The 12,634-nt window shown below is 48.6% G+C and overlaps 1 protein-coding gene across 1 annotated transcript in view; it reads right to left on the bottom strand.

Moving 5' to 3' along the window:
• The window catches only part of PLXNA2 (plexin A2), a 217,915-nt gene that overhangs the window by 74,381 nt on the left and 130,900 nt on the right, over nt 1-12,634 (bottom strand). Inside the window, exon 5 of the mRNA XM_053605381.1 lies at nt 405-505. Within this exon, the coding sequence (XP_053461356.1) occupies nt 405-505 (101 nt within the window). The remainder of the gene's footprint in view (nt 1-404; nt 506-12,634) is intronic.

Genomic DNA, 12,634 nt, shown 5'->3' with positions numbered 1-12,634 from the left:
TTTTGTTTAAACTATAGCCCGGCCCTCCAACGGTCTGAGGGACAGTGAATTGGCCCCCTGTTTAAAAAGTTTGAGGACGCCTGGCCTAGAGATTCAACAGCTTCCGTGTGAGTTCTCTCAATGACATGAGGATATTAGGCATATTGCTGCAGAGCAGCTGGGAATGCAGAATTTGGAAGTAAAATGGAAGAGAGAGAGGCAAAGCCTTCCTGTCTGCATTCAGAAGGAATGCCCACTCATGGCCTCTCTGCCTCTTCTTGCCCTCAACACTAGAGCCACAATTAGAATTCCTGTTCAGATGAGGACAGTTCCTCTCTCTCTGCAAACTATGGTCACATCCATGATCCCAGGAAGGCCCCTGGTCTTCTGCATCCCCAGCCCTTCTCCAGGACACCTCAACTTACATGTTGTGTAGGGCACACCAGCCACAGTGAGGGTCCCCTGAGCTCAGGCACTCCCCACAAGTCGTGTACTGTTCACATGACTCCACTGGGACCCTGGTGACCTGGCAGAGAGAGGAAAGAGGGTGTGGTAAGGTCAGGTTGTGACAACTAGCAGATGTGTGTCAGACAGACCTACATCTACCCAGACTTACACTGCTACCTCCCCTAAAGAGGTGACATAGGGTGGGGGGAGGGCAAATCCGTGGCTTCCATTTCTCATCTCTTTGCCCAAATAAGGCAGGTATAATCAAGCAGAATGTATTTCTGAGTGGCAGGCCTGATACTTCTTGCCTTTGCCAGAGGTAGAGCAAAATCCTCCAGTCTATTTCTGCCTGCCACTAACTTCCTGTAGAGTGCCAGGCAGCCAGTGGCAAGTGCTGAAAATGGTTAACTCTGCTGAAAGGCTATTGAGTGGCACAAACTCATCTCTGAAGAGCTTTCAGCTGGGCTTGGGCTGAGACATCCTGCCTGCTCAGAAAACATTTAAAAAGGGAGAAGAGAAACTTTTTCCATCAAATAATATTCATCGTATGGCACAGACTCTTTACAGCCAACCAAATATACCACCTGGATCCAATTATCCCATTCTCTGATGTCTGCATTCAGTTTCTCTAGTAAATCTCCCATCCTTTGAAAAGTCTGGCTAAATGGGAACATCCACAGAAAAGAGCTGCCTGGATGACTCTGTCTTGCCTGGAAAGTGGGAATCTGCAGATGGAGACCCTGCCCCCCAGAGAGTACAGCGATTGAAAATGCCTCCTGCTTTCCGGTGGGGCCCTGCAGAGACAGAGTTGAGCTGGGCCTGTGTGGATATTATTCACCCCTCCCTGCACAGGATGGGCGACAATGAAGGCTGGGCAAGGGGGTCAGAGGACTGAGTGTTCCATTTGATATGTCCTAGGTATCTGTTGCTGGCTGGGGCAGGAGGCTGCTGTGCTGCAAAAACATTTGCAGGGCTGGGAATGGGTTCTCACTTGTTAGGGCACAGAGGTCTCCCACGTACCAGATGTGTGAGCTCAAGTGAAAACATAACCTACGGTCCGGCACCGCAGTGCTCTGTCTCTGGCAGGGGGCAAAGGATATGATGGAGACACCTTGACAGCATCCTCCTGAGAGGTTCCGGATGGAGCCTAACACTGTTCATTCAGCAAATGTTTATCAGATGTCAGCCCCATGGAGGCTCTGGTGCTACTCAGTGGAGAAACGACAGCACACAACACACAGATCCTGCCCTCACAGAGCCCTGCAGCCCAGGGGGAGTTGGTAATTACAAATCAAGAGTTGCTCTCTGTTGTGCTGAGTTTCTGGTGCATGAGATTGGCATGAGAGCTGGAGGTCTTGGGAGCTCAGAGGAGGGGCGACCAATACAACCTGTTGGGAGGAAGGGGCTGAGCATAGGAGTACCTGGATTGGGTCGGGAGGGAGGAGAACAGCTTTTTTTTCTCTTTTGGGGGCCTCCCACTGTCCCTGCCACATCATCACACTTATCATTTCGTACAAGGCTTTTCTGTGAGTGACATGATGAGCTTTATACCTCTCTAACTTCCCTTTAGTAATAAAAATATGAAATGCAGGGAAATGAGTGTAAAATCTTGCAATTCGGCTTAAAAAATTGATACTCTAAGTGTAGGTTGGGGGATAGCTTGTTTGAAATAGCTCAAGCGTAAGAACCCAAGGGTTTGTATTGAATCTCAGCCCGATATGGCCCGGCAGGGTGATGTGATAACTAAAGAAGCTAATTTGATCATGGGCTACATAAAGTGTCAGGGTCAAGGGAGGTTGGGTCACTCCGGGGAGATCTCTGCAACCTGACCAAGCTCAAGTCTCTGCAACCTGACCTATGAGAGCTTGCTTAACTGGACGGTGGCCAGGATGGGGTGGGACCCAGATTGTGGATCTGCTGTAAGGAGGATGTTTGTTCAGCCCAAAGAAGAGGAGCCTCCAGTTAGTCCCTGAAGCCATTTGAAGGGCTACAGAGTGGCTGCAATAGGACATGTGGGTGAGGAGTTTCAGGAACCTCAATATAAGAAAGTCAGGGTTGTCCAATAACACAACAGCCTGGTTTCCAGAGGGAACGCCTGTCACTGGGATGCATAATCAGATTCAAGGTGACATTTGTCTGTGAAGCTGTAAAAGGGATCTCTGCCCTCAGAGGAGGGCTGCATTAGCCCCTTCCATTTCTGACATTCCAGGATTCTATTTCCCACAGTTAACTCCTTCCTGAAGCTAACTACGATTTCTGTCCTATGTGACTCTACAGTTAAAAGATAATGTCTAGTCATTGCCACCACAAACTAATTTCAAATTTCCTTACAGAGCAATCTTTGAACCCTGCCTTGAGGCCTGTGATGGCTGCCAGAAGCACCTTGCTGACAGGTGCCAGCTGGGGACCGTCCAGTGTGCCTCTCCCGTGCCCGATGACTCTCAGCCTTTGGGGGTATTGGGAACCCTAACTGCTTGGTGGGCTTCCGCTGGCCCCCTGTGACCCACCCTCTGAGGCCTGAGAGCAGCAGTCCAGCACCCAACCTCCCTTTCATGGGTTTCGGGCTCCTTGTGAGTGATGTCTGCATCTGGCTGGAAATTAAAACAACTGTCTGCATTGCATTCAGCCCGTCTGTCAAAACACAGCCTGGCTCTCAGCAGCTGGGAAAGGGGGCCCTGAATGGGAGCAGTGTCTCCAGCAACAAAGCCCACTTTCACGCCAAGTGCCACGGAGATAGTGAAACCCTGTTCTTCTCCAAACATGAAACCAATAGCACAACTATTTTTCCTGTTTCCTGGGCCCTCCTGGTGGGATTTTTTTTTTTTTAAATGCACTGAGTTGAAGAGCAAAGTGAAACAGGAAACTTACAAGCAAGGGGGGACGGGGTTGGGAGGTGGGGAATCCTAAAACTTGAATTATTCTCTCCTCTAAGATCTAAAAGTCACACACAAACCTAGAGGAAAGACATGTCCCAGTAACTGGGAGGACAGTCTCAAAGCCAGCTGTTCCCAGGGGCCTTCTCTGTCTCCTGCAGTCAGGGGCTTCTATACTCATTCATCCATCATATAGGCTGGTGCTCGGCACTTCAGAATAAAAATCCAGCACCATTAAAACACAGCTAGCCCCTTCAAGTTGCACACAGACTAGCAGTAAAAACAAGAAAGTGATGCATGTTCTAAGAGAGGTATTCAGAGAGGACTGAGGGAATCTGGAGCAAAGAGAAAACACTTCTGCGTCTGTGCTGTCTGACACAGTAGCCACTAGCCCCATGTGGCTACGGGGTACTTGAAATGTAGCTGGTCAGTCAGACTTGGGATGTGCTGTACACGTGCAATGCACACTGGGTTTTGAAGATTTAGTATGGAAAAGAAAAAAAGGAAAATAGGTCACGAGTACCTTTTATTGACATGTTAAAAAGATAAAATGTTGCATTCAAGATAAAATTTAAAGGTAAAAAGATAAAATTTTGTATTTAATAAGATGCATTATTAATTTCACCTGTTTCTTCTCATGTTTTGAAATGTGGCTGCTAGGAAACTTAAAACTACACATGTAGCTTTTGCTTGGAGCTCCAATTTTATTTCTATCTGACAGTGTTGCCCTAGATGGAGCGTGGACACACAGTAAGTGTCTGGGTCTTAAAAGATGAATAATATTTATCAGCATAGAGAGCATTCCAGGAGGAAAGAACCACATAATCACACACAGGAAAGCAGAGCTTCCTAGACACCTGTGTGAGGGCAAGAGGGAGATGGTGCAAGTCTGGAATGGCAGATTTGTATGACCTTGGGAGGCACTGTTAGGACCACAGAACTCGGACATGTGATGCCTCTGAGCTTTGTAGCCTGTTCCTCCTTGGCCAAAAGAATGTCCTCCTAGAGGTGGCCCCACGACTGTCAAGCGTAACAGTGGCTCTCCACATACAGTCTTGCACTAGCACCAATGGTGTCACCTCTGAGATTATTACACATGAAAATCCAGTCTACTGAATCAGAAATGCTGGGGATGAGGCCCAGGAAAGGGATTTTAACAACTCTCCAGCTGATTCTTATGCATGCTAAACTTTGAGAACCAATAATATAGAGGACCTCAGCTCCCTAGGGAAGTCTTTTTAAATGCCAGGTCCTGGGGCCAGGAAGAAACAGAATAAAACTCTGTCTTGGGGCCATGGAAGCAATTAGAGTAATTTTGGGGGTGCAGGGGAAGGTAAAGGTACTCTGCGGATTTAACTTTGTGCCCAGGGAGACATTCTGAGTCCATAAAGGACCAAGTCCAAATCTCTGGAGTTAGGCAGGGGCCACTTGGCCATGCACCCCTAGGTAGCAGTCAGATACTTGCTCTGAGACTGGGTGGGGTGGGAGCTGTCTGAGAAGCTGAGGATGGAAAGGAGCCTTCTCCTGGAGAATGTCCACCGCGTCAGCAGCGCTTTGTCAGAGCTGACTCAAAGTTTAATGGGACACTCTAGGATGCTTTAATTAGTGTTTGTTTATTATTATTGCATTTTAATTATGGTCAAGCCTTCCTCCCCCTTCCACTCTGAGTGCTGAGATCTGAGGGTGGGCGGCAGGCAGGCAAGTGTGTGATGGGGATCACACATCGGGAGGATGCCCTCTCCTGTCCTCTCCACGGCTTCCTCCCAGGGACCGCGGAGCCACGGCACACTGGATTCCACCCTCACGCTCCACATTCTTTTCTGCTTGATCGTATGTCTTGTAATTACGCCTCTAATGAATATAAGTGTCCTATTAAGTCATTTACTTAAGAAATTCTCTCAATTAAAGGTGACTCACACTGTGTTCTTGCCTCCTCTGGCCCCGGGGCCCTGCATCTCTGGTCTCTGATCTGATTCATCAGGCGGGTGGAGGTACACGTGGGAAGGACTCGGCAGGGCTGTGCAGGGTGTGGGGTGGTTTTTCTCTCCCCAACACCACTCTCTCAATTTCGCATATGGACAATCCACAGGGTGTGAGGCTCAGAAATATTATCAGATTATTAGGGGGGACGAGTCCCTGGGGGAAGCTGCTGGATCCAGCCTCTTTTTTGAAGAATTAAAAGAACACAGTAGACCCGTAGAATGTTGGCCATCTAAGGTGAGGCCAAGAAGGCCTCTGAGGCCCTGGCAGTGGCTGTCATCTTGGACAGAGGCCCTGGACAGCTGTTATCATCAGGTATGAACACATCACTCTTCAGATGGAAGAGTTTCCCATTGGTGGACATAGAAACAAGAGCCCTTTGACGAGTGAGCTACAAGTCAATGCTACATTATTGCCACCTGTGTGGACACCTGGTAGGAGCTACACAATTCTGTCACCCAGAGGGCTCTTCTGTAGGAACATTCAAGTTGGAGGCTGAAAAACCCACTCAATTCTGACCTTGGATTATGCCTGTGTCCCATTTAGTCTGTAAACATTTGCCCAGCTGCTTACCTTGTGCTCAACCGTCTGTTAGGCATTGGGGCTACATTTTCTACCCTCCTGGTTTGGTTGAGAACAAAACCAAGGAAACAGATAATCTCAGTACGGTAGGACAGAAGCCGCAACAGAGGTAGAACAAGAGTCCTGGCTCGGAGGACAGAGAGGAACGGCTTGCCTCTGGGATCTGTCATTAGCGCTAGTGCCCGACATTCAACAGGCCCGCGGAATTCCTTTGCAACCATGCACAGGGACACACAGAGGATGGGAAAGAACAAGGGGACACAGAGGGAGGGAAGGAACAAGGGGAAGCTGTTCCCTAAACTGGTGGAGCCCCTCTGAGGCTGAGCATTTAATCCCCGGCTTCCCTGGAATCTGCCCTCCCCACTGCCAGATGGCACACCTGTCCCCACATGTGTCTTCTGCTCCTGACACCAGGGTAGAGAAAGAGGCCTGCTCAGTGGCCAGGAGCCAGGTGGCAGGGGTGGGAGGTGGCACAAACGCCTGGCTAGAGCATGCAGTTGGCCTCATCCACGCCCCTGGCCCAGAGCAGAGCACGTAGTGACTGAGGCTGGTGGAGCTGGTCCCTGGCCCTCTCTCCTGCTCTCTGTACCTTTTCTCAGTGGTCCCTCTCCCTCACCCCTTCCACTTTGTAGAGTCTAAGATCCACATTCTCTTCTTTCTCCCCAATCCAAACCTGCTTTCAGGAAAAGACCTGGTACTCATTGACACACAAAGCTGATGGCAGATTGAAGAGCGGTCCCCCCAGGGCTGCTGTGTGAACAGGGATCAATAACACAATCACAGCAACACTGGGAGAGGGTTTTAGCATTTTTGAAATGCTTCCACACACATTATCTCATTTGACCTGCACAACTCCCCAGAGAGGAAGAGAAGACAGGTATTATTATGTGTTATGATTTCCATTTGATCTACCAGGAAATAAAGGCCCCCAAAGGGCTGCCTTAACTCTTAGCTGGCAGGGACTGGGGAAGTGGCTGAGCTAGGGCCATTTACTCTTCTCAGACACACTGTAAGTGCCCTTTTTGAGGGATGAAGAGGGAAGAGGTGACTTAGGAGTCCATTCCAGGAGAGAGAAGCAGAAGCCAGACCCTGGGCAAGTCCAGATTGAGTGTAGGAGGCTTGAGGCAACCTGAGGGCAGGTGAGGCCAGACTTCTCTGCACCCCCCAGGTCTTGTGGATAGTTCCTGTTCACCTATGGAATGGATGGGTGGAGTTTTCCTTCTTCACAGGATTACATCAAATCTTATCAGCACTGTGGCAAATGGGTATAATCAGCATAGAAATGCCTGTGGATTTTCTGCCTGGCAGGCTAGGGTGCTGTCCTCCCCTTAACACCGGATGGTGACCAAGGTTCAGAGCCCTCCCAGGGAGAGAAATGTAAGCTGATGCCTGGGGAGGCCTAGCCCAGTCCTCAGTCCTGGCCTAATTCTCTCAGAGGCCAAGAAGGACCCTCTGGGAAAGGGCCAGGCTCTCTCTAGCTCCTAATATGCCTCACCCTGCATCCTTTCATCACTTTTTTTTTTTTTTGAAACAGATTCTTAAGCTGTTCCCCTGGGCAGAGTGCCGTGGCATCACAGCTCACTGCAACCTCAAACTCTTGGGCTTAACCGATTCTCTTGCCTCAGCCTCCCAAGTAGCTGGGACTACAGGTACCCGCCACAACGCCTGGCTATTTTTTGGTTGCAGTTGTCATTGTTGCTTAGCAGGCCTGGCCCTGGTTCGAACCCACCACCCTAGGTGTATGTGGCCGGTGCTCTGCAGACTGAGTTACGGGCGTCATCCTCTTATCACTTTTGTCTCAGCAAGTCTCCACAGACAAACAACCGCACCCTCTCTCTGTCCCTCTGGCTGCTTAAGGCGACACCTTAATCTTAATCTAAATTCCCCCTTCCAGGAGCAGAGGAAGGTGAGGGGTGCAGAGGCAGTGACCAGATCACGTCCCCTTCGATGCGCTCCTAGGGGCCTGACAGGCACCGAGGCCTCCTGATGACTGGCAAGCCCCTGGCTGGCACTACCTTCTCCTCAGCTGGACAGTTGACTGAGCCTGTCAAACAGAATGAAGCAGCAGGAACAATACTAACAATAGCTACTATTTACCCAGAACCTATTGCATGAGGGGCACTTTACATATATTATCTCATTTAGTCCTTACGCCAACCTTGCCGGGAGCTATTCTTAGTCCTACTCTGCATATTAGAAAACTGAATCTCAGGTTAAGTAACCTGCTCAAGGTGACATGCCTTGTAGGTGGTGGAAACAAAACTGAAGACCAGGTTTGTCCGATTTCCACACTGGAACAGTGGGGCGGAGGCAGAGATAAGGACTAAAAAGGAAGGCTCCTAAAGCTGGCTGCCAGGGTCTGCCTGCTTCCTAGAAAGAACATCTTTCTGCTTCCTAAGCAAGCTGTTGGATACTGCAATTTTGTTCACCCGGCCGACCACAGCATGTCTCTTAGCTCATTTTACTCTCCTCTTTTCCAACAATGATTCAGCTGGTGAATCAGGAAGCAGACAGCAAAAGAGGTTACAACAGAGGGTGACGAGGGATTTAGGCTGGGGAGGGTGGGAGATTCCCTGCTAAATTGTTTTATAAGCTGAGGAGGACCAGGATGATGATGAAAGAGGCTGTGAGCAGGACCCATGTTTTCCGTCCAAGTCCTCTACTCCGTCATCTTGCGTGGGTGGGTTGGGGTCGCAGGGCTTTCTGTCCTGGTCTTGCCAGTTATGGGCTATGTGCCCCTGGGCACTCAGCTATGCTTCAAGCCTCTTTATCCTCATCATTAAAATGAAGACAGATACCTGTGACACTATCACTATGGTGTATCAGGGAGCCATGCACTTCTGGGCTCACATTTTTAACTTAGGTCCTTTCCAGGAATCAGCTTCCCAGTCATTAATGGAGGGAACTCCAAACTGTTTGTTCCCAGTGTTTCAGATCCATTTCTTTAAAAGTCAATGGTCATGTATCCAGATCTCCTGAAATCCTTATAAACACCAGCCCCGCCTCCTGCCTGTCCTCCAAGCTGTGAGCTGTGAAAGTCACATGATCAACATCATTATAAAAGAAAGGAGCCACAAAACCCCAGAAAACCAGCTGGAAGCTCCAGAGCCTGTGAATGCAACTAAAGCAACATGTAACCTTCCAACCAGAAGCTGACCCCAGGGCTGTCTCCTAAGAACTCCTGACTAGCTGGAGACCTGAGGGTGGAGTGGAGTTCAAAGAGAAAATCTATTTTTAATGACTTGGGGGAGAAGAGTAGAGTGGCTGAGTAATTCAGAGTAATTAAAGCTATCTATCACTCAGAGAGAGGAGTCCAAAGTTGGTTGAACTTTTCAATAACATTTTTTCTCCTTATTCACAAAAGCCTGGTGGAGGTCCTGCAGAAGTCAAAGGGCAGAAGACAATGGGAAAAGAAGCTTCTGGCCCCAAACAGTGGAATTTTGCCTTGGGCTGAGCACAGGGGCAGTGGCTCCTCCTGAAGCCTGCTTTCTAGTAGAGGCCATGTTTTGTGCTGGCTAACAAGGTGGACTGGAAGGGGACAGTCCTCACTTTCCAACCTATGCTTATCAACTGTATGACCCTACAAAAGTAGTGGGGTCTCTTTGAGCTTCACTTTTCTCCTGTGTAAAATGATGATAATAATGCTATCAAGTTTATAAGGGTTTTTTTCTCCCCCCAGGCTGGACTGCAGTGGCATCATCCCAGCTCACTGAAACCTCAAACTCCTGGGCTCAGATGATCCTCTTCCCTCTACCTCTGGAGTAGCTGGGACTATAGGAACATGCTACCATGCCCAGTTAATTTTTGTATGTTTTATAGAGACAGGGTCTCAATCTTATTCCCACTGATCTGGAACTTCTGGCTTCAAGCAATCCTCATGCCTTGGCCTCCCACAGTTCTAAGATCGCAGGTCTGAGTCATCGCACTCAGTCACAAGGTTGTTTATGACGCTTATTTGACATCTGTACATAAAGAGCCTTGCACACAGTTGGTGCTCAACAGTGGCAGTTACCACACTCAATCTCTAGATCCCACTGAAGGTGGCAGTGTTTGCATGGGAAAGCTGCAAAGGGCCCTTGGCCAGGCTGTGTCTGGTGGCTTTGAACAAGCCACCTGGCTTCTCTGGGCTGAGCTTACTCTTCTATTATATGGGGAGAATTATATCTGCCATTTGCATGAAGAGCAATACAGACCCTCAAACTATTGTCCTTATTAATGACATAATCCCAGCATTGTAAGTGTGCTAAAACCCAGGATCCTTGTCTGCACGACTTCAAATTAAGCCTAGTACCCAAAGGATGAAAGTAAAATGTGGGTCAAGTAAAACTACAAAGAGGGTTGAAAACCACATGGGCAAAGCAGATATCCAAACACTACACCATAGTTTCTCAAATAGGACTCCTGTGCCAGATATACTGTGGAGGTGGAAGCAGGGCCCTTTCTAGTTCTGGTTTTCGGGAGGATCTACAAAGAAGCAGAGATGCTGATACTACGTTGTCTCCATGACAACAGTGTATTTATTCAGTTAGGGAAAGCAGGTGGGATAGGAAATGGAGGATGAGAAGGATTTTGGAAATAGAGCTAAGAAATAACTAAAACTGATCCCCCACCTGGGAGCCAGATCCTGGGTTTAGCCGGGTCCCACTAAGCTCCTTATAGGGCCAACATTGACTCACCTATCCCAGGAGGAAAAGTGAGGATGGAAAGGGGCTGGAGCGGCAAGGCAGGGATGCCCCCTACCCACCTACCCTCATTCATTCATTCCACACTGATTTTGAGTGCTGATTTTCCCAGACCTGTCTCTGAGTCTAGCCTTACCTCATTGGACTTGACTTTATCTTGGAGCCAGACATCTGCCAAAGACCCTGGTCTCTGGGCTTTGCCAATTTGATTTCTGATTCCCTTGCCTTCTAGTTCCTAAGGGAGCATGAAAGGAAGGGTTTGACACTCCTGGCTATCGCAAATTCTTTTATGAATTTGGAAGCACCTACATCTTAGGGAGATGAGGTTTGTGGTGGAAATTCTCAAGGGAAGGAGTGCAAGAAGAGGCTGATCAGAGATCTTTGGGTGAGCACTTTTTTGCTGTTTTCTGAGCAGAAGGTCAAGGCCAACTTTAGTGTTTTTTTCTCATAAGGACTCAGGGAATTTATGTTTGGGGGAATCCTTTTATAATAGGGAAAATGAGGTCATTAGGGTGCCACTGCTCCTAAAAAAGATTGTAAAACTAGCTCTCTTTGGCAAAGTTCCTGGCAATGCCTCCCAACCAACCTGCAGCTTAGGTCCCTGAGTCCCCAACAGCACTTCCTGCTCTGATCTAGGCACCCACCGTGGTTACTGGTACATACTTGTAGGTTCCCAGGGGCTCCTTGTTGATGAATTAATCCTCCATCCTAATATCTCCCCAGGAATTTTCTTCTCCAATTATAAAGGGACCCAAGGTTGGTGTTCTCGGGTCATCTAAAGATAGGGAAACAACTCACCAAATGATATATTAGATGGAATTGGATTTGGCCAAGTCCCAAGTCCCAGGATTCACCTCAGGTAAACCTTAGTGGCTAGAGTACTGCCACTTCCTAAAGCTTCCCAGGGCTTTCTGTACTACACCGGGTCAAAGCCGTGAACCTAACAAAGAACAGAGGCAGGTCAGCTGTACCGTGGGTGCTGGATCCCAGACTAGCCTCCCCCTCTCGGCCTCAGCTGTTGTGTAATTCTGAGAGTCCATTAAAGCCTCATGTTGTAAAACAATTTCAGTTTTTAACGAACACCAAGCAGTGAATCTTCTCAATTGTTTCTCAGCTTTCCTTTCTCATCAGGTGAGTATCTTGTCCTTTCTGACACCCCAAATCTGAAAATCTACACTCTGACTTTTCTTGGGATGCTAAGTGACTGGTTCCTGTCTCTTACAGCTCCCTGGGACAAATTGAGTAGGGGTGTGTGTGTGTGTGCACGCGCGCGCGCGCGCGAGAGAGAGAGAGAGAGAGAGAGAGAGAGAGAGAGAGAGAGAGAGAGAGAGGGAGAGGGAGAGGGAGAGGGAGAGGGAGAGGGAGAGGGAGAGGGAGGGAGAGAGAGGAAGGGAGAAAGAAGGAGGGAGAGAGATGGATGATAAATATATATGTTTGATCTCTAAGGAACAAAAAAAAGTCTCCTACACTTTCATTGAAACATTCCAATTTCCTTTCTGTCTAGAGCTCATTTATTCCTTCATTCATCCCTAGCAAGGAGGTGATATGAGAGATAGGGAGGCTCCCATGCTTTGCAGGGCCCTGTGTCTCTGTGCTGCTTTGGGGACTTTTAAGGGATGACAACCATTGCACAGAGGCAGCAATGGCCATGCGGCCTAAGTGCTTTGTACCTGGGGGCCAGTCAGCATGGGCTCCTTGGCCTGGCCTTATGAATTGACATTCGTGTGTATTTGGTTTCTAACTGGGAAGGCCTGCGTATGGTTGAGATACACTTGGTATTCATAACCTTTTCATTTTCTTGTTTACTCATTCATTGGTTGTAGTGGTACAAATGTGGGTGAGTCACAGTCTTAGAGTGCCCTTAAGAAGCATACTCTCTGGGCAGGGACAATGTCCTACCAGAGGTTCAAAGCTGCGAGGATTACTTCTGGCTGAAAGGACCAGGAAGGTGTCATCCATTTGTGACAAGTCCTGAAAACATGGAGATATTCGAGTGGGCAGGAATGGAGGAAGGGCATGAGGAGAGACCAGCATGGGCAAAGCACAAACATGAGAGGGTGCTGGGCGAGCTCCGGGAATGGGAAATTATTA

This window comes from Nycticebus coucang, chromosome 10, assembly GCF_027406575.1.
Source record: "Nycticebus coucang isolate mNycCou1 chromosome 10, mNycCou1.pri, whole genome shotgun sequence".
Lineage (NCBI taxonomy): Eukaryota > Metazoa > Chordata > Mammalia > Primates > Lorisidae > Nycticebus > Nycticebus coucang.
Note: the sequence above shows the minus strand (reverse complement) of the source record. Positions and strands in the feature narration are given on the sequence as shown.